General features: G+C 50.5%; 1 protein-coding gene across 1 annotated transcript in view; it reads left to right on the top strand.

Annotated features, from left to right (window-relative positions):
• Positions 1–20,138, top strand: part of PTPRF (protein tyrosine phosphatase receptor type F) — a 379,820-nt gene that overhangs the window by 289,246 nt on the left and 70,436 nt on the right. Inside the window, exon 8 of the mRNA XM_029046831.2 lies at positions 14,945–15,214. Coding sequence (XP_028902664.1) covers positions 14,945–15,214 — 270 coding nt within the window. The remainder of the gene's footprint in view (positions 1–14,944; positions 15,215–20,138) is intronic.

Below are 20,138 nucleotides of genomic sequence, written 5' to 3'. Positions count from 1 at the left end.
CACCATCTTTGGGGATTTCTTCGTTTTGCCTCTTGGTGGTTCAGATGGAATCTTTCCTAAAGACTTGGGGTCTGGGGTTTGGGTGATGATGAGGCTAACTGTGGCTCACCTAACCAGTTGGATGATATGGTCACTCATGAAGGCAGGCCGGGGTAGCTTTCTCAGGAAGAACTGTCTGTAAACTCTAGATTGCTGCCTGTGTTGGGCTCTGGACTGCTCCTGGGCCGCATTCTAAAAATTTACCCTAGGAAAGTCTTCTCTTTCCCAGTCCTTCTGACTCATACTTGAGTAGTGCGGACTGCGACCCCACTCAGGAGCCTCTTCTTTTAATTCAGAGTACAGCTTTGGATTGTGACAGACACTAAACACCTCACTTTCCCAACCAGTTTTGACAACCGTAACCTCCAGAGGGTCCGTTTTCAAAAATGGAAAACTTGAGTACGGAGGTCGGATCCCCCACGAGAGGACCCTTCGACCTCTTTGCTTTTTTACTTGCCTGGGTTCCTAACACTGGGCAGCCCAGCCTGAATCCTACATGCCAGAGTTCAGCGCTGAGCCATCCCGATGGCTGACTTAAAACCCCTTGCGATTTACAGTGTGGAACGAGACTTCGGGCCCTAAGCAGACCACACAGAAGTTGTGCAGTGATTGGTTCTCTGGTGTTTAGTAGCGAAGACCTGGCCCATACGAGAGGATTGAGAACTTGGTGTTTGTTTTTTGCGATTGTCTCAAGTTGAAGGTATTTCTGTGTTTTGCCGGTTTAATTGCATTTTCATATTTTCTTTCCTCTTACTTCTGGAGCAAAACCAGAGTGAGTTGACCTCACAGAGCCGACCAGAGGTGGCTGGTCTTCCTGCTGCTGCAATCCTCACACCCACATTTACTTCCAGGTTCCGTTTCCTGCTTCCTCAGATGTGTGCGCCTATTTTATTTTGCAGCAGGATGTAGAATGTGAGTTCTTTGCCAAGCTGAAGCTCAGCAATACTGTAGTGTGGACTTCTAAGCCCCCCCTGTGGTTTTTCTGTTGGACACTTCAGTGAACATGATGGGTTTGGAATTCCTGCGATCCCTTGGAGGATTCTGGGGGACCCCATGGCAAGGGGGTGGGAATTGGAGCTTCTTGCCCGAGGTTGGGGGATGCAGTTGTCGGATGTTTGGGCTCCCGATTGTTATTCCTCCCCTGCCTTCAGGGGGCCCCACTCTTGGAACAAAAAAGAAAAGAATTTTTCTTTCTCAAAGGATCACGTAATTCATCTAGACCCCTGAATGCCAGGGCAACGGCAAGACAGGCATTCCCTCCACCAGCCCCCCTCCATGTGGAGGGCTCCACACTCTTTTCTCCTGTGATTTTTATGGTTCACCTCAAATGGATGGTGGTGGCTCTGAAGTGTGGGGGAAACAGGAAGAGGTCCTTATTGAAAGTCTCTAACCCAGCCTATTCGTCCACCAGTAGCTAAGAGGTAGTTTCATGCACTTGTTGGGATCATTTAGCAAGCCAGGGCCTGTGTATACAAGGTGCAGTGTTATGTGCTGTATACAATGCCGAACAAAGCTGCCTAGCTTCTTCTGGGCCTGCAGACAGGGGATATCCTTTGCTTTGGTTGATAGCTTGGCTGGTTTCTCATTAGCACTTGCTTTCCCTCCCACCACACATGTTCTTTCAGACCTCCTTCCTGTGCATGTATTGTCTGAGGGCCTCCAACACATACGATTCTTATAAAGCTGTGGAGTGGAGGAGAGATGATTTACTCCATGAATTGTCACTGGAAGAAACTCCTTGACCTTGCGTGACCCCTCCTTCCCCCCCGCCCCTCAGTCTTTAGGCAGGGATTATACATTATTTATCTTAATTTCCCCCCCACCTGCCCCCAGGACGATACATGATAAAATAGGTACCATGAAATTGGGTGATGGGTGGCTTCGGCTTTGCAACCAATCAAGGGCTCTAATTTATGTCTTTATTAAATGATTTAAGAAATGGCCCCCAAGCCTCTGAGCTCCGGAAATGGGAAATAAAAAAGGCCCTAAAACCCATCTGGCTATTTTGTTACCATGCCACGTTCCCGTTGATGAGGGGATCACAGCATCATCCTTTAGCACGGCCCTGGGAAAGAGTCTGCGAGTTTGATGGAGAAGACATTAATTAATGCAAAATTACAATAGAATTAAGCGTGCCATCCACACTGCCACCACAGGATTTCATAATGATTGACCTTATTACAGTGAATACCCAAGGCATCAGCCACTTATTGGAGAGTGTGGCTGAGTGTTACCTCGATTGTAGCTTTCTGAGGAACGATATTCACTTGCAGCTGAACCGTAGTCCCTCACCGTGGTCTGGCTTGCTTCGGGTGTCCCTGCTTTAATTTAGCTGCTATTGTTAGTCTTTTAAAAAGATCAAATGTATGTTTGTCTTGTACCGTCTGGGATTTGGTCGTGATCGTTTGCTCTCCTTCCCGGGCCTCCCCAGATAGTGATTCGAGCGGGGCTCGGTGGGGCCACGTTCTCGGCATTCTGGTCTCGTCCCTCTCCGGAACAGTGGCAGGGGCTGTGGGCCTCAGAAGAGGCAAGAGGAGACCAGGCTGTTGGTGGCCCAGGAGCCCCTCTCCTCTTCAGATTTCCCAGAGTCGGCTCCCCTGGCACAGAAGGACTTCATTAAGAGTTAAAATGCCTCTGCACAAGTGATTTGTAAAGGAAAATGGATGCATTTTCCTAGAAGCTATGATTTTCATCACCTGCAAAAGCTAAAAAGCCCCACTCCAGAGCGTTGCGCTTCAAAACTGACAGGTCTATCAGCCTCTAAATAGGGAACTGGGATCAGCCATGGGGTGGGAGGTGGCAGTGATAGGCGTCAAACAACGCACTGGGCTCTCTGAGTGGCTAGGTTCCTGGAGGAGAGGGGAAGATGGCAGAGGGATGGTATCTAAGGAGACAAGGTCCCAAATTAGGGGCTGGGCAGGAGATGGCAGCAGCAGAAAAGAGAAGGGAAGAAAGAGAGGGCCTACTGACTGCTTGGAGAGTTCCTCCAAGAGGGTCACAACCCATTCGATAGTGGAGGAAAATTTCCCAGCACATGTCCCTTTAACAGCTGCCAGGCTTGCCCCTGGGTGCCCAGGAAGTGGGGGGACTGGGGCGCTCGGGAATCATTCCTCTTGCTTTTCCTCTGCCTCAGCATCTCTATGGATTTTTGGTATTTTGGGGCACAGATGTATAAAATCCACAGATGATATTTTCAAACACTTCTTTTAGCGAATAGCTCCAGCCTCCTCCCTGACCAGATTTTTCACCAGTTCCCGACGAGGAGCCAAAAACAGCCCTTCTCTTCTGACGATGCAGAAAGGGACCTATTCTACCTAAACTTTCTGGGATCGGGCTGGTACCTCTGTGGCTCCAGGCCCTTCGGAATGGTCCATGCCTAACTGCAGTAGACTAGGGTTTTTTTGTTGTTGTTGTTGGTTGGTTCTAGTCGTATTTGTTAGGCGTTTACCAAGTGCCAAACACTGTACTGAGCACTAGGGTAGACAGAAGTTAATCAGGTTGGACACAGTCCCTGTCCCAAATGGGGGGCTCAGTCTAGGTTGGAGAATGGAGGAGGGGTCCAGGCACTTCCCTGATCATCACTCGCCTGAAGATGCCAATGAGACCAGCCGGATTTTGTGTGCCCCTTAGGCGCCCGGGTCATTTTGCAGCGTCTCAGGAATACCCTGGGAAGTTCCTGGGCCAAACCAGTTTCCGACACCGGAAAATGGCAACCGCAGCCTCCTGAGGAAACCCAAACCTGATCCATCTCCCCAGCAGTCTCCAGACCTATCAATCTTACATGCTTACTGAGCACTATGGGCAGAACACTGTACTGAGCACTTGGGAGAGTACGATATAAGAGACTTGGTAGACATGACAAGGAGCATATACAGTCTTCGGCAGGGGTTCGTAGACCTAGAATCTGCCAGGGCTAGTGTCTGCCCCTAGACGCCTCTGCTAACAGATGCGGGCCCAAAAAAGTCCCAGGCTCGAGTAGGCCCGGCCTGTGCCTCAGGGGCTCAGCAGGACTGTCTCTCAATCAGGACTGCAGGAAGGGGAATGACAGGCCGGACCTTCCATCGGCCTGGGGAGCAACCACGCATCCCTAGATCTCCTCCCAAATATCACCGTTACTGGGTTTAAGTTTCAGTGTCTTTGATAAGGAGAAGGTGATTGGAGGAGCCTGGGTAATTTACAATCTTGATAATCAGGGCTTGGAGAGTTGAGAGGTAGCTGCACTTGGAAATTGTAATTACAGGTTTGGTGCAGAGGAAAGCACTTGGCCCAGGAGAACGGAGTGACCTCCTTCTCTCTCAAACCCGGACAAGCCGCAAGCCCTTTCTGAACAAGTTGACGTTAACTGTGCGCCTATCCAGAGATTGTGAAGAAACTGATCCTTAATGTTTTTCTTTCCATGACAGTCATCTCCGGTCTCGACTTTGGGTCCCGGAATTCAGTTATGGGTCATTTGGGCCCCTTTTTGAGCACTCTGGACCAGCAGGGATTTAGTTTAGGACAGTGAGGGAAGAAAGAAGTTTTTCTAGTTCACCTGGGATCCCTGATCATTTGGAACCACCATAACATTTTGATTCATCCCATCTTGGACCAGAATGGGCTCCTGCAGGTAGAAATGGAGGATGCTAACTGTTGGAAAGAGACCTGGGCCTCTGAGCTGAAGATTTCTTAGTTTGCCCCCAAGCGGGTGGGCTCCTTTCAAGTTAGAAACCACTTTTAACAGGGGATCAGTGTGTTCCCAGCCCTCCCGGACATTCTGCCAGGGCCTTTCAGGAGTGGCTCAGTGGGGAGATTAATTCACTGGTTCCTGAACTGCCAGAGATGAGTAATATTTCAGCTGCAGATCAGGACTGTAGTAGCTCCTTGTGGGAGAAGTATAACAGAGGCGATTGGAAAGGTACAGGAAACATCGTACTGCAAAGTAAGTTGTAAGTTGCCTGGTGCTGACTAGTGACTCTTGAGCGATTACAGCCAGGCTCACCCCAGGGAGGAGTCTGTTTGCCGGGAGGGAGCCATGATCACTTCTTTGGGCTTGTCACTGTCTGTCTTCAGACACTAAGGACTGAAGCCTGCTTTTACAAAGCAGCCTTACTTTGCCTCTCTCCCCACTGACTAGACTCCTAGCAGTTAGATCTCTGGTCAGGAGCCTGTAGGACTACAACAGGGGCCAGATTTTCCATTGGATTACCCATTCATTCTTTCTGCTAATCTGATTTTCTGTTTTTCTAGTGGTTGATCCTAATTTCTTTAAGATTCTTGTCCTTGGAATATGTTTGGAGCTAATGTAGAATTTCAGAGGTGGTCTGCCCCCATCCTCCCGCTTCATTCACAAGGTGCAAATGAGGCAAATCTATTAAAGACCCTGGGGATAAAGTTCCACAGGCTCTCACCCAACTGCAGACCTTTCTATCGGAAAGCTATTTGATACTCTGATTTGTATGTTCTGCTCTCTGGATTTCACACCTTACTGGGAGGAGCAGACTGTTCCACGGAAAATCTCCTGGGAGCTGAATAAATCCATTTTAAGTATCAGTTGCCTCGGTGACCCAGGGAATCCAAAAAGAGAGGGAACCGGGAGATGCTCGTGTTCGTCCCTACTGTGTGTTCCAAGATTGCTGGTAGTCAGGTACATCTCCCTGTCGCAAGACTCGAGCATTTCTGTGCCCAGCATTCTGGTCCTTCAGATGTGAGTGGCCCCAAGTTGGTCTGAAGCATAGGCTAAAATTATAGTTCTTGCCATTAGTTGGGGATCTTGGGGACTGGTACTTCCTGGATACCCCCTGGGCTAATAGTTAACTCCAGGAAGGGTGATGTTATGTACCATCTTGCATCCAGCAAACCGTACGCACAACCAAGGCTTTCCATTGGTAGTGACACTGAATTATGCTTCCCCTAGGCAACACATTGTCCAAAGATGCAAGGTTAGACAGAGGAGAAAATTGAATCGAGCATGTCTCTGACACTAGTAGCGCGATGCCAGAATGACAACGACATGGCAAGCCTGAAGCCATCATCCTGTGCCCCCACCTGAGCAACAGTGGCCGAGGCTTGCCCGCTTGGCCTGGGCCGAAGCTTCTGCCACTTGGCTGCTAGAAGCAAAGGAGATGGCTGGTAGAGGGAGCTAAGTGCCCACTCCCCTTCCCTCTCTTTCCCTTTTCTCCCCTTCCCACCCCTCCCCATCTCACTCCTCTCTCTTCCTCCTCCCTCTCCCAGCAGATGCCCAGGGCCCAGGCAACCCAGACCTGGTCCCAGGAACCCACACAGCGCAGAACCCAGGGTGTCCGTTCATTGAAAACATGAAGTAATTGTGATTGTTTGGCTAGGCTCCAGGAAGCTTGGCTGCCATTCTTGGCTCTCTATCTCTCTCTCTCTCTGTCTGCGCTGCACCTGTACTGGCAACTCACCGTTCTGCTTGGCTTTACGGCCGTCCTGGCTACTGTGCCATCCTTTTCATCGGAGGCAGTGAAGAACTGGGTGCACTGGGCACCGCCACTTGTAGTGTCTCATGCTGCTTTTTTAATTTACAGTTTCTTCTGAAATGCAAGTTCCCAACTCTCTCCCCAAATGTAGCTCGGAAGCAGACTGTAACCGCCAACCCCACTCCTTTGTGTTCTCCCAGCCGGTGTTCAATTACAGCAATATGTCACAGATCGGTAGCTGAAGTGAGGTCACCTCAGCCCGAGCAATCTGATCTCCTTTATCTGGGAGGACAAGGCAACTAACCTTTTACTGTCTCTTCTGCAGGGCCAACAACAACAAAAAAAAATTCAGGAAGGAGAATCACTGGGCCTCCATTTTGGGGGTGTCCTTATGCATTGCTATTTCATGAGACTTTTCCTCCCACAGATTACTCAGACTTCTTCCCACCTGTGCGGACGAGCTTGGGAGAAGGGAATTTCACAGGCCGAGGGGATCTCCTGGTGCTTTCTAACGCCTCAGGAGTTCTCTCTTGACTGGGCAATGCCGGGGTGCAGAGTCGTGCTAGACAGATACAGCTCTTCAGGGAACAAGAAACTCCCACCAGGAGCATTCTCTCCACCTTCTGCCACCACCCACCCCTTCCATTCCCCGGCCATGTGGATGCGATCTTTGCATGGGTGTTCAGCAGGGTCCAACGTGCCGATTTTACGGTGTTTGTTAAGCACTTACCGTGCGCCAGGCACCGTTCTAAACGCTGGGCTAGATAAAAGCTAGTCAGGTTGGGCACAGTCCGTGTCCCACATGGGGCTAACACATTCTTAATCCCCATTTTACAGATGTGGTAACTGAAGCACAGAGAAGTGACTTCCCCAAGGTCACACAGCAGACAAGTGGCAGAGCCGGGATTAGAACCCAGGTCCTTCTAATTCCCAGGCCCAGGCTTTATCCAGTAGGCCATGCTGTCTTCTGTGTCATCTTGTCTGTTCTCAGTAGGAGTGTGTGCCTGGCTCTGTGGGTGTGTGCGCGCACGTGCGTACGTCCACACTTGCGTGCATGGGAGATAAAGACAGGCTCATGCCCAGTTTGTAGCTCCATTCTGAACTCTTGTTTCTCTATCTGTGCCACCTTCAGAGGCCGTGGGGCACCTCTTGGCTACCTCCAACCCTCCGGTTTCCTGGTATTTTGCCTTGCTGAGGTTGTCTGTGAGGATGTGGTCCCGTCTGCCGAGTGTTCCATGACTCTTGGGTCTGTCAGTGTTGTGCAAAGGCTGTACGAGAACAGCTCTGTGTTGGCCCCTGTCGGGTTGTACGAGCACGGGTGTCCGCGCGTGTGCGTATGTATGTGTATGTTCCCGTCGTGTCCCTCAGAAGTCTTGTCTCGTTGTTTCAGCGGTGTGTGGGCAGATGAAGCTTGGCCTGTTTTTACTCTCTCTGTGTTTTTCCTTGTCTTTTTTTATTCCCTCCTCATCTTCATCGCACTCTACCATCAAACCAAACAAACTTTCATCTCTCAGATCAGCGAGAAGGTTGGTCCTTTTCACTTCTTATCCATCTACAGTTCGTCACGGCAGATGGGACTCGGGCCAGTAGGGAAAGGAGAACCACCCCCGCCCCCGAAAGGGAAGGGCTCCAGCGGGTCCCGCTCCCTGCCGAGCGGAGCCTGGGCGTGCCTCTCGGCTGGGGCTCTGGTGACAGCATCCGGGCTGACCGTTTACCTGGCTTGCATGCTTATGTTGCTTGTGGTTTCCAGTGCGCAGAAGAGATTTGCATGCCACCCACTAGCCGAGGTTTCTTTTGTCGCGGGCGGGCGCATGCATGAGGGCTCTGCCTTAAACTGTTCCCTGTGCCCGGGCTCAAAGCTAATGTGTCTGAGCAGTTTCTCTTCTCCGGTAGGAGATCAAGAGCAGTGTTTGGAAGCTTTGATCCAAATGATTTCTCCCCCCGCCCCCCGCCTTGGTTCTTGAACCCACAAGGGAATGCAGTAGCAACAATTTCTCATTCTGCCTGATTGTTCCCTTATTTCTTTGGATAGGTAAAAGTATCATGCAGCTGGAGTGAAATCTCTCAGTCCCTCCTCTCTCTCCTCTGCACCTGTAGGAAACGAGACTAGCCGATTCTTTGCTTTGGGGATGAGTGAGAGAAACACATCCTGGCTCTGGGGCCCTGAGATCTGCAGGGGCCCACTGGCTGGCAAGGTTAGCTCTGCCCCTCTCAGGATCACCAGGCTAGGACCAAGACAAGTCAGTGATCGGACCAGCGGTGACTGGATAGCCTGATTTTTACCCTTCCCTCTTGGTTACCCAGAGAGGGCAGATTTCAAATGACTCATTGACAAATGGATGAGAAAAAGAGCAGGGTGAGAGATGAGCCCTCTGGCCAACCCCCTCGAGGCCTGGGTGCCGATTTCTTTTCAGGGCTGCTGAACTGCCTGTACGAGCTGGATCCTCCTCCTCCTCCCCGTCCCATCTTCTCAAGAGCTCCCGGCCACTATCCCCAAGGAGGAGAGTGAGCCGTTTGGCTTCCTCTTTTGAGGAAACTCTCTCTCCCCCTGGAACGTGGCATGTAAGGGAAGAATTTGGGTGCCCTGGCAGCTGTCAAACTGATTTGATTTTCCTTGTTCCTTGATCCAGCTGCTTTTGCGGCAGCTGGGTACGAAGCTCGTACCCTGGCACTCATTACTCCCGCCCCCACCCTTACCCCTAGCGGGGGGGTTTCCATTTAAGGTTGGTCGGCTGTCCAGCAGGCCTGGCACTGCACAGCCAAAGTGTTCCCGGTTTGGTTAGCGGGAACTAGCTTTGTTACATCGGGCTCTCCCAGTGCTTAGTACAGTGCTCTGCACGCAGAAAGTGCTCGGTAAATACGATCGATTGAAGACAGTGCTTTAGGGCCGTGGAGCACTGGGGATGTATCGTACTCTCCCAAACACTTAGTACGGTGCTCGGCCCTCAGTAAGCACTCAGTAAATACCATTGATAGACTTAGCTGACTGGAGTTCAACAGCTAGCAAATCAGGCCTCTTTTCCTCTTCCTCTCCTCTTCCTCTCCTCCTCCTCTTCCTCTCAACCCCTCCAAAAATACCCACAACACAAATATTTAATGTGAAGGCAGAAATTAGTTTCTAAATATTCCGTTGGGATTTGCAGTGCTTATAATTTGTTTGGCACTGATAATTACATCTTACATTTTTCCAGCTTTACTTAAAACTGTGTACCACTCGCCCATGCATTTAATTATTGCTCTGCGGCTGCTACAAGGTTATTTATTAAAGAGTTATTTTATCTTGATACAGTGGATCTTTTCTCTCATTCCCCTCCTTAATGTTGTGTTATTTTCATCAGAGAAATTTCAGCGAGTGAATGCAAATTGCAGAGCTGCACAATCTCCCTCTCCTTTCCTTTGCTATTAGTATGTCACTCTGCTGAATGCTGATGTCTCCCCGACGCTGCACCACTGTAATGATATATCCTCCTTTATATGTGGTTGTCAGCGCAAATAATTAGACTTAAAAGTTATAGCTGAAATATAATCCAAAAATGGCAAGGCCCTGTTTTGGAAATTGTCTATAAAATGTCAGCACTCAAGGATGCATTGGGAACATAAATAGTACAGCATTGTTTGAGCACAAGATTAGACTGTAAATGCATTTTCTTCCAGATCCATTTTTTTCCTTTCCTGCTGTTGATTCTGTCAATAGATTGTAAGGCTCCAGCAAGCACCTTTCCATTTGGAGGCCTTGCTGGGAAACGATGAGCAAGAGAGATGCAGGGGAACCATAGAGTTAAGTCAGCTTCTCCAAATAATAGACTTCCAGAAGATACGCTCTTTCCTGCCGCTCCCGGTCTCACCCGGATTCCTCTCCACCCCCTCCGAGAGGCTTGTTGTGGTCCGCAGAAGAGGGAGAGTTTGAGAATCCAGGAGGAAGTGACCCCTGCTTTCTGGGAGTTAAAGGGAGCTCGGGCTCCCAAGCCCAGAGCATCCGAGTGGGCCTCGTTGGCTTCCGGACTGAAAGGAGGGAGCAGAGAGGAGGAAGGGAGAGGTGCTGGACTCTAGGTGGGGTGAGCTCATTTTGGGATGGAATCTGAGACCTTGAGGAACAGTCACTTTGATGGTGAAAATGAGCAAAGCAATTGATCCATCTGCTTTGTTCCAGATGTAGGGAATGTGCACGCTAATGCATGCTAAATTATTAACAGTTTTCAGTCTTTTCCTTCTGTGCTGGGCTGGGATTTTTGGTTTATTTCTTTCACTCACTTCCCTTTCCGAGAGAGAGAGAGAACATGGGAAGCTCACCCGAGAGAGGCAGCCTTTTCTCTTCCCCTGAGTAGAATGGGAAAATGATTTGGATTGCATCATATTATATATGGCTCGGAGTTTCAATTTACTTTGTACACAGTCAGCTCTGAGGGCGAAGCTTGCTGAATTGCTATCAGTTACGCAGGCTCCATGATGCATAGGCCTGGGATGAATGACAATGAATCTCATTTTTGACAGTCTGTGGGTTTAAATAAACCTGAAAATTATACTATTGTCCATTTAAATCATTTTAATATTCATAGGTATTTTCACCGGGCGGAACCTCCCAACCACCTTCTTTGATCTTTATCTGATTTTTTTTATTAAAAAAAAGAAATTCTCCCCATCAGACCTTTTTAATAAAGCCCCAGCGATTTTTTAAAAAATTTTAAAAGAAATATTCCAGAGCCCGCATGTGCATCTAGCAACGAGCAGGGCTCCAGCCATTTGACTTTTTGATTGGCTGGGGTCTTGTCGGGTTCCCGCTGGGACGAGGGTTTGTCTGTCGGGGAGACTGGGGACTTGGCTGCAATTCCCGATGAGTGAGACCTCGTCCCTGTGGAGACAAGAGTCCTCTGGTTTTGGCAGGCCCAAAGAAAGCGTGGGTGAAGACCAGCCCCTCCACGCAGCTGCTAGGTTCTTTAATGCTGACTGACAGTGTCTCTCCTCACCGCCCCCTCCCCTCCGCCCAGGGCCAGCTGCTGAGTCGAACTGCCTGTTATTCCCAAATCATGAACCGACTTTCTGCTTGAGGCCCTCTCCATTCCACCTCCTCCTTTATTTTGCTTCTTATCATAGCTGGATCTTCCCCATGCCCCCGAGGGGGTAGGGGAAAAAAAAGGATCTGGTGCCTCCTTTCTCCCCTCTTAGCCCTTAAAAAGAGCCAGATTCTTTCCTCCCACATAGATGGTCTCCAGAGAGGTTGGCCTCGAGCGGAGAGGCTCAGTGGAAAGAGCCCGGGTCCCGAAGTTAGAGGACCCCAATTTAAGTACCAGCTCAACCCGTTGCCTGCTGGGTGACCTTGGCCAAGGCACTTCCCTTCCTATATCTCTTTTCTCCATCTCTCAAATGGGGTAATAGTACCTTCCTTTCCCTGCCTTACAGGGGTGTTGTGAGGACAAATTTAAGATTATATCATGGGAAAACACTTGTGGGGGAAAAGGGCCAAATAGAATCCAGGTTAATGGCAGAGAAGGCCGGATGACTTCTCCCCTGGAGAACTCTCCCTGAGGAGGCCTCCGGAACGTCCGAAGAAATATTTTAATTTGCCCACGCCTGGATTCCTTTCAGACCGTGGCCCCGGGGGCCTGTGTTGTTTGGGCTGATTCGCCCCTAACTGTCAGTCATCCTCACGGCCTTCCCGGACACCTTCGAATATCCATCCGATCGAACGATCCCGGCAAAGCAGGAACGGGCCACGGGAATCAGCTATTTGGAACAGGGATGCATACCTGCCTGGCTCCTCCCTCTGCCCATTGTAGCGCATGCTTACTTAATTACAAAGCATTTCCTCAGTCAGACCCCTTTTCATTACAGTGGGGTGGCATTTGGGGGTAGGAAGGGGCAGGGAGAAGTCAGAATATTGATTTCCCTTGTCATTCATTCATCCTTTTCTCAGGGCACCCCCCCTCTAGAATACTTGTAGTAAACTTTCCTCTGAGTGGAGATAGGGTGATCTCCGATTTTTAGCTTTAGATCCCCCTCCCCATCAGCATTTGGCCAAGAGACACATTTGGCCATTCCTGGAACCCTGTTCGTTCCAGGGAAGAGCCCTCTGGAAGAGGAGATGACCAACGGCAGAGTTAGAGACGTGCGATTTCGGGCCTAAGCAGAGCACGGCTCCCACGGGGGACTGGGGGAGCCTGAAATCTCCAGGGTGAAAGATGCAGCAGTGTGGAGAGAAGTTCAGTCTGCTATCTAGGGATCTGGCAGGAGCTGCCTGTGGGGTTCGTGGTGTTGTTCCCACAATCGTAGGGTTGGATTTAGAAAGCTGCTACAGCATGCTGAGCTTCTGCATGGCCTCTCGTAGACGAGTCTCTCATGTCTTCCGGTGTCAAACGTCTGCCTAGTTTAGTCTATGTACCTCACCCCTTTCTTCTCCCCGCCCTGTCGTAAACATTTCTCTGTAAGAACGCCTTTCCTTAAAACCTCCCGAAAGGACCAAATCTCTTGCTTGCCTGCTGCATGCTTAGTCTGTGTGGTGTAACGCTTTTAAACTCCTGTCAGAGCTTCACTTCTTTTGGAAAACTTTGGCATTTGTGGCCCAGGCCCAGGACCCCATTGGAACAGCTTCGGAACAGGGGCACAAAGACTGAGGAAAACAAACCCAAAAAAAAGCACAAAACCCCCAAACGCCTCGACACCATTTTTCATTGGAAATGGGAAGCGGAGATGCTGTGATGGAACACCCCTCTTCTCCCCCTCACCCCCCACCATTACGTTGAACCCATCGCCATGTCCATCAAACCCCCCGAGCCCCCTCATTGTATGAAACTCAGGTCATTTGGGGTAGCGGCCTGTCCGGGATCGTCCCTGGCAGCACTGTAGGGTCTTCCCGCCCACTGATCCCAAATTAAATAGCCGGTGAAAGAGCAACAGCAGCCGCCTCGTCTGGGATTTCGATGTCTCTTAAAAACACAGGCTCCTTGGCCTGCCCCTCCCCAGACCCTCCTTCCCCAGCTGGGAAGAAGCTAACGACCCTGTTTGGTCACTGGGGTGACTTGTTGTACACCAGAAATGTTGACAGGATTGTTTAATTTATCACCGAGCCATAGCTCTGTTGTACGTGCCACCGTTGGGGGGCCTTCGTGTTCAGTCTGTTTCTGCAAGTCTGCTGGGTTGGGAATGAGTCATCAAAGGGAGTGCTAGTGAAATTTGATTTGAGGAAGGGCCAGCTTGTCTCGGGCCATGGCAAGGCTTTGAAAGCTCATCAGGTTTTGAACGACCAAGTTTCAAGAGTGTTTTTTTTTTTCTTCTATCCTGAGGGCCGCTCCGACGGGGGCTGCTTCTCCACACCACGCCGCCCCCAAGGGCCTCAACGATCCAGCCCCTCTGCCCTGATTTTATAAGGGGAAACATCCTAGCCTGGTGCAGCACGGTCGCTTCCCCGTGGCAGTTCTCCAGCAGCGTGGCCTTGGCACGGCCGTTCTGTGCCATCAGCCTCCATGGCACATACACTGTAGGGTCACTCGTTGGGAAATCATTAAAATGGAAGGGTCTGAGGGGGTCAGCTTGCCAGGAATCAATGCCATAAAGAGATGAGAGTGAGACAAACCAGGCAACCCAGCCAAGACTATTCCTTGCTGGTGAGAGGCCAGAAGACGGCTCCCTCCGAGAAAGCCAGAACCTCTAGGGCTAGAGCGTGTCCCCCTCCCCTCACTCCCAGCACAATAACACCCTCTGCACCCAGCCCTGATCACCATTTAGCATTTTCCTGCCCCCAAGGACATCTTATCAACACATAGCCAGGAAGGAGCTAACCTAAGGGATGACTCTGGTGCTCTACTATCCAAACACATCTGATCCAGCTGACAAAGCTCGATCTTCACAGCTCCAGGGCTGACAACTGGGTACGGCAGCTGTGAGGCTGTTCTCTTGGTTCTTCCAGCTAATCTGGAAAGAAGGCTTAGGGGCACCTCTATCCACTTCTTGTCCAAAGAGAGGTTCCTGTACCTCTTCTCTCATCCCTGACTTCTCTGGCCTCCTCCACTCCTCCTCTACCAGAAAAAGATTTCCCCCCAGCCTCCCAGGAGTGAGGCAAAAAATTGACTTCGGAACCCTGGGAATGGAAGAAAGCAATCTGACTCTCCCCGGGTTCCTCCCAGGGAGAGGGCAGAAAATAGATAACAGTGGGTTCTATCCCTTTAAAACCAGGCAGCTCAGACCAGAAAACATTGCAGCCAAGAAATGAGTTTGAAGCGGTCACCGGCTGCCAGATCTAAGCAGCTTGTCTTGGGGAAGCTGCTTCTGGTGACCAACGAGGAGCAATGCAAATGCAGCTTTGGCAAAGCCGGGAACAGTCTCGTGATCTTAGAGGGTTGGGCGATGGGGTGGGGGAGGTGGGGGCGCCCCAGCCCTTAGCCCCACCATTAAAACGGCCCCCTTCCGCCCCACCGCTGACCTCCCCACCAGGACACCGTAGCGAATCGCTGGCCCGTTCTGCCATCCTATCAGTCCCCCTCTCTTCCTCCTTGCAGTGCGCCGGGTGGCTCCCCGCTTCTCCATCCCTCCGAGCAACCACGAGGTGATGCCAGGCGGGAGCGTGAACCTGACCTGCGTGGCGGTGGGGGCCCCCATGCCCTACGTGAAGTGGATGGCCGGGGCCGAGGAGCTGACCAAGGAGGATGAGATGCCGGTGGGTCGCAACGTCCTGGAGCTGAACAACATCGTCCACTCTGCCAACTACACGTGTGTGGCCATCTCTTCCCTGGGCATGATCGAGGCCACCGCCCAGATCACCGTCAAAGGTCGGAAACTACCTTGTCATCTCTCCCTCCCCCACTCCTCCTCGCTGATCTCCCAGGCTGGTGTCCGGAGCCGGGTGGCTCCACTTTGATAATGTCAGAGGGGACCGAGGGTAGATGGGATTTGGTAATGCAGCTCCATGGCCGTTATTTCCCAGGCCTCCCTAATTGCTTGACCTCTACAGAGAAGCAGCGAGGCCTCTTGTAAAGAGCATGGGCTTGAGAGTCAGAGAACCTGAGTTCTAATCCCGGATCTGCCGCTTGGGACCCTGAACAAGTCATTTGACTTCTCTGCGCCTCAGATTTCTCCTCTGTAAAATGGGGGTGAAATACCTGAAATACCTCCGGCCTCAGACTGTGAGCCCATGTGGGAAGGGACTGTGTTGAGCCTAATTATCTTCTACCTACCCCAGCACTTAGAATAGTGCTTGACACAAAGGAAGCACTGAACAAATAACTACAGTTATTATCGCTACTACTTTCAAATCTGGCTGGCAAAGGAAAGAGGGTTGGGGTAAGCCTCATGACCCCGATCGTGTGTCAGTGAAGAATTTCAAATGCTGGGATCATCTCCTTTTCCAGGTGAGTACTGAGCCATTCCCCTTGGCTCTACAGATTTGGTTTTCCTCTATGCGTGTGTGACACACGGGTGGGGGGGAGGGGGTGCATACATGTTGTGTGTGTAATTCCAATTACTGTCAAAACAGATCCCATGAAATACCATTAACCTCGTTTCTATTGTATTTCTTTGATCAGCCAAATTCCATTACGGGCTGAGGAATTTTGACTTGTGGGGTCCACCCAATCCCTCCTTCTCGGCAGGTGGGAGACAGGTGTATGGTCAGAGCAGCTCAGGTTTCAAGTCCCTATAATTAGAAGGGATGGCTCTCTTAATCACGTCGGGGGAGCCGAATACGTGTGCGTGTTTTCCAGCCCCAAGACTGGCTCTCAGATTCCCTTGGCCACCCAATATGCATCTAAAGCTAGTGCCCTGCAGGCTGGTGTGACTCGGACCAAACACTTAGTACTATGTTCTGCACACAGTAAGTGTGCAATAAATACTGTCGATTGGTTGAGCGGATTTCCAGTGCTGCTACCCAACTCCCTTAGAAGCTGAAGCCAAGCCAAGCTGAAGGCCAAGTCGGCACTGTGGCATTCTAAAGTCACTTTCCGCCCCTGGCTCTGGCCCACCGTCCGGCTGGCTCGTAGTCTCCCAGTCAGAAGGGCCTCAGTACCTCAGTAGAGAAGCAGCGTGGCTCAGTGGAAAGAGCACGGGCTTTGGAGTCAGCGGTCATGAGTTCGAATCCCAGCTCTGCCACTTGTCAGCTGTGTGACTGTGGGCAAGTCACTTAACTTCTCTGTGCCTCAGTTACCTCATCTGTAAAATGGGGATTAAGACTGTGAGCCCCACGTGGGACAACCTGATTCCCCTATGTCTACCCCAGCGCTTAGAACAGTGCTCTGCACATAGTAAGCGCTTAACAAATACCAACATTATTATTATTATTATTACCCTGAGCCCCGGGCTTTTTCACGGAGGTGCTTCTCTGCCCCAGTCCCCACAAGGCCACCTCCCGGATGCCCCCAAATTCCTTCCCTTTATCCTCTCCCGAGAGCAACTGCCTTGCCAGTCTTGGATGTGGAGAGGCGAGAATTGCTCAGGAGGCTGTCAGTGTGGGGTAGAGGGAGAACAAAGCAGGAGAGAATGCCAGACTGTCCTCTCAGTCCCAGGGGGCTGTCGGAGCCTTCTCAAAGCTCAGGGTTTTGGAGCTCTTGCTGTAAACAGAAATTGTTCCAGAAACTGCAGGGCCAAACCAATCAAGTTTCTCCCTCCTCTCATTCTAGCAGAGTGGCACTTTGCTGGAAAGCGCTCTGCTCTGCTTGGGCAGTGCTTGGGGAATGGTACTTCAGGACCCCTGGGGCATAGTTTAAGGCCATATTGGATGCTTTGAGTGAGTCGACAGGGTGGGATGGGGACGTGGCCCCAGTGACCGGTTCTGAGGGTTACTCTGGAGCTGAGTGTCAGGCTCCCCTCTCCACCCCCCAGTCCTTCAGCTTGAAATTCCTCCACATTCCCACGTGTCTTTCCCCTCTTACTAGCGGCCCACCTGGGATATCCACCGTGGTGTCTCTACTCAGGCTCTGCATTGAAGTGGGGACAGGGCCCCTTCTGACCTGAGTCAATGAAATTGTTAATCTCTTTGCCTGTCTCAGAGTCGGTGCAACCGTGCCCCTCCTAACCTGCCCCCCATTTCTCAGGTTTCAGCCCCTTCTGCACCTCTTCAACTCAGTTTCACATCCCAGTGGAACAGTTAGACCAAGGGGACAAACACAGGCACTAGACCTGAGGCCGGTGGAAGCTGGCCCTCCTCCAGTCACCCCCAACAACCTCCTCTCATCACTGTGATTTAACTCCATGGCTTGTCCACTCTCCCTTATCTCCCCACTGCACCTGGCCCCCGTAGTTAGCAGCAGCCAGACTGCTAGTCAAGGAGGAGTCCTTCAGTCATGATCCGTCAGCCAGCCCATCTGCCTCTTCCCTTCCTCCGTTTCCTCTTGGCTGGAACCGAGACTGTTCTCACGGCCTCCCTCTTTCGTCCCGCTTTCCCTCTTTCTCTCAGGCCCCTCTGGGGTGAAAAATCTGCAGTGTTCCATTGATGGCTGACCTTTCTGCTGCTCTGACTCTCATTGCAGCTGAGGAAGAACAGTTCACTTGACTGTGCAAAAGTTGAGGTGAAGCAGAGAGTGTGTGGTTTTTAAATCGTACTTGCTCTCCCTGAAAATAGGGTGACGCTACCCATGAGACTGAGAAGCAGTACAACCTAGTGGAAAGATAGAGCACGGGCCCGGGAGTCAGAGGACCTGGGTTCTAATCCCCGCTCTGCCACTTACCTGCTATGTGAGCTGGGGCAAGTCATTTCACTGCTCTGTGCCATGGTTTCTTCTTCCGCAAAATGAGGATGAAATACCCATTCTCCCCCCACTTAGACTGTAAGTCCCATACCGGACAGGGACTGTATCCAACGTGATTATCCTGTGTCTACTCCAGCATTTAGTATAATGCTTGGCATAGAGTATGCACTTAAATGTGCTCTTAACTATTACCACAATATTAGAATTTTTACTATTATTATCAGTATTATTATTCCTGTGCGCAGGAGCCCGAAGTCTCCACAGAGTTGTCTTCGTGCCCGTCTCCCAGACCTAACTTATGTGCCCATCTCCATGCTCTTGACCAGGGGCCCAGCAGATTGGGAGCTCTGTTCCTTCTCACACCCAACCCTGACCCAGAATCCTGTAGAGGACCGCATATGTTACCTTGGGGCAGGCGGGCTCTAAGAAACTGTTCTTTTCAAAGGCGTTTACTCACAGTGGCCTAAACGCAGGATTGGATTAATAATAATAATAATAATGTTGGTATTTAAGTGCTTACTATGTGCAGAGCACTGTTCTAAGCGCTGGGATAGATACAGGATAATGAGGTTGTCCCAAGTGAGGCTCACAGTTAATCCCCATTTTACAGATGAGGTAACTGAGGCACAGAGAAGTTAAGTGACTTGCCCACAGTCACACAGCTGACAAGTGGCAGAGCAGGGATTCGAACCCATGACCTCTGACTCCCAAGCCTGGGCTATTTCCACTGAGCCACGCTCAAATGTAAAGCCACTAAACTGTGCCTTCCTGTGCCACTAGACCTTGCCCCTTGTGATGCCAACGGGGGGAGAATTGGGAGCAAACCAAAGGCTGAATTATAGTAATAATTTTTATTAAGGTACTTGTTAACTGCTTACTTTGTGCCAACCACAATTGTAAGCACTGGGGTTGGTACAAGTCAGTCGGGTTAGAAACAGTCCTTGTCCCACATTTGGCTCACGGTCCTAATCCTCATTTTACAGATAAGGTAACTGAGGCCCAGAGAAGTTAAGTGAGTTGCCCAAGGTCACACAGTAGACAAGTGGCAGAGTCTGGATTAGAACCCATTTCTTCTGACTCCAAGGCCACACTCTTTGCATTAGGCCACACTGTTTCTCTCTTGGCCACCCTTGCAGGCCACTGGACAAATTTTTTAATCCTCTTGGGTAGTCTAGTTTTGTCCCCGCTATAGGGCACAGTTGTACCACTGAGGTAATAGTATGTATTAAGCCCTTATTATGTGCTAAGCACCGGAGCAGATAGACAATAATTCAAACAGACACAGTTCCTGTCCCTCTCTAGGACTCTCAATCGAAGGGATAAGGGAAGTGGTTATCTTATCCCCATTTCCCAGATGAGGAAACTGAGATCCATAAAGTTTAAATGACTTGCTAGAGGTCACCCAACAAGCCAGTAGCAGACTGACTACAGCCAAATCAGTCAATGGTATGAATTGAGTGCTTACTGAGTGCAGAGCACTGTACTAAGCATTTCAGAAAGTACAATTCAACGAAGTTGGCAGGCGCAATCCCTGCCTGCAAGGAACTTAGTTTACAGGGGAAGACAGACATTGAAATAGATTAGGGATGGGGAGATAATAGAATATAAGAGTATTTATTTAAATATTGTAGGTCTGGGGTGACTGTGTGATTTTTACGAGTGTTTTGAAGGTGAAGAGAGTGGCGGGCTGTCAAATACGAAGGGGGAGAGAGTTCAAAGCCCAAGGAAGGAGGTGGGCAAGGTGTCGGTGGGGTAACAGACAAGATCGAAGCTGGTGACGGAGGAGCCGTCTCTTGACTTCCGGTTCTGTGCTTATTCCACTAGTCTCTGCTACCTACTCTCCCCATTTTTCAGATGGGAATACTGAAGCACAGAGAGTTCAAGTCACTTTTCAAAGGTCACCCAGCAGGCCAGTGACAGAGATGGATTTAGAACTCTCACCCCTAAGATTTTTCCAATAGCCTTCACTGCTCTTGACTGTGCTTTGGTAGGGCCCCTAAGGTACCCACCTAAA

This window comes from Ornithorhynchus anatinus, chromosome 18, assembly GCF_004115215.2.
Source record: "Ornithorhynchus anatinus isolate Pmale09 chromosome 18, mOrnAna1.pri.v4, whole genome shotgun sequence".
NCBI classification, from domain to species: Eukaryota; Metazoa; Chordata; class Mammalia; order Monotremata; family Ornithorhynchidae; genus Ornithorhynchus; species Ornithorhynchus anatinus.
The sequence above is the reverse complement of the archived record's forward strand: the minus strand, read 5'-3'. Positions and strand labels throughout refer to the sequence as shown.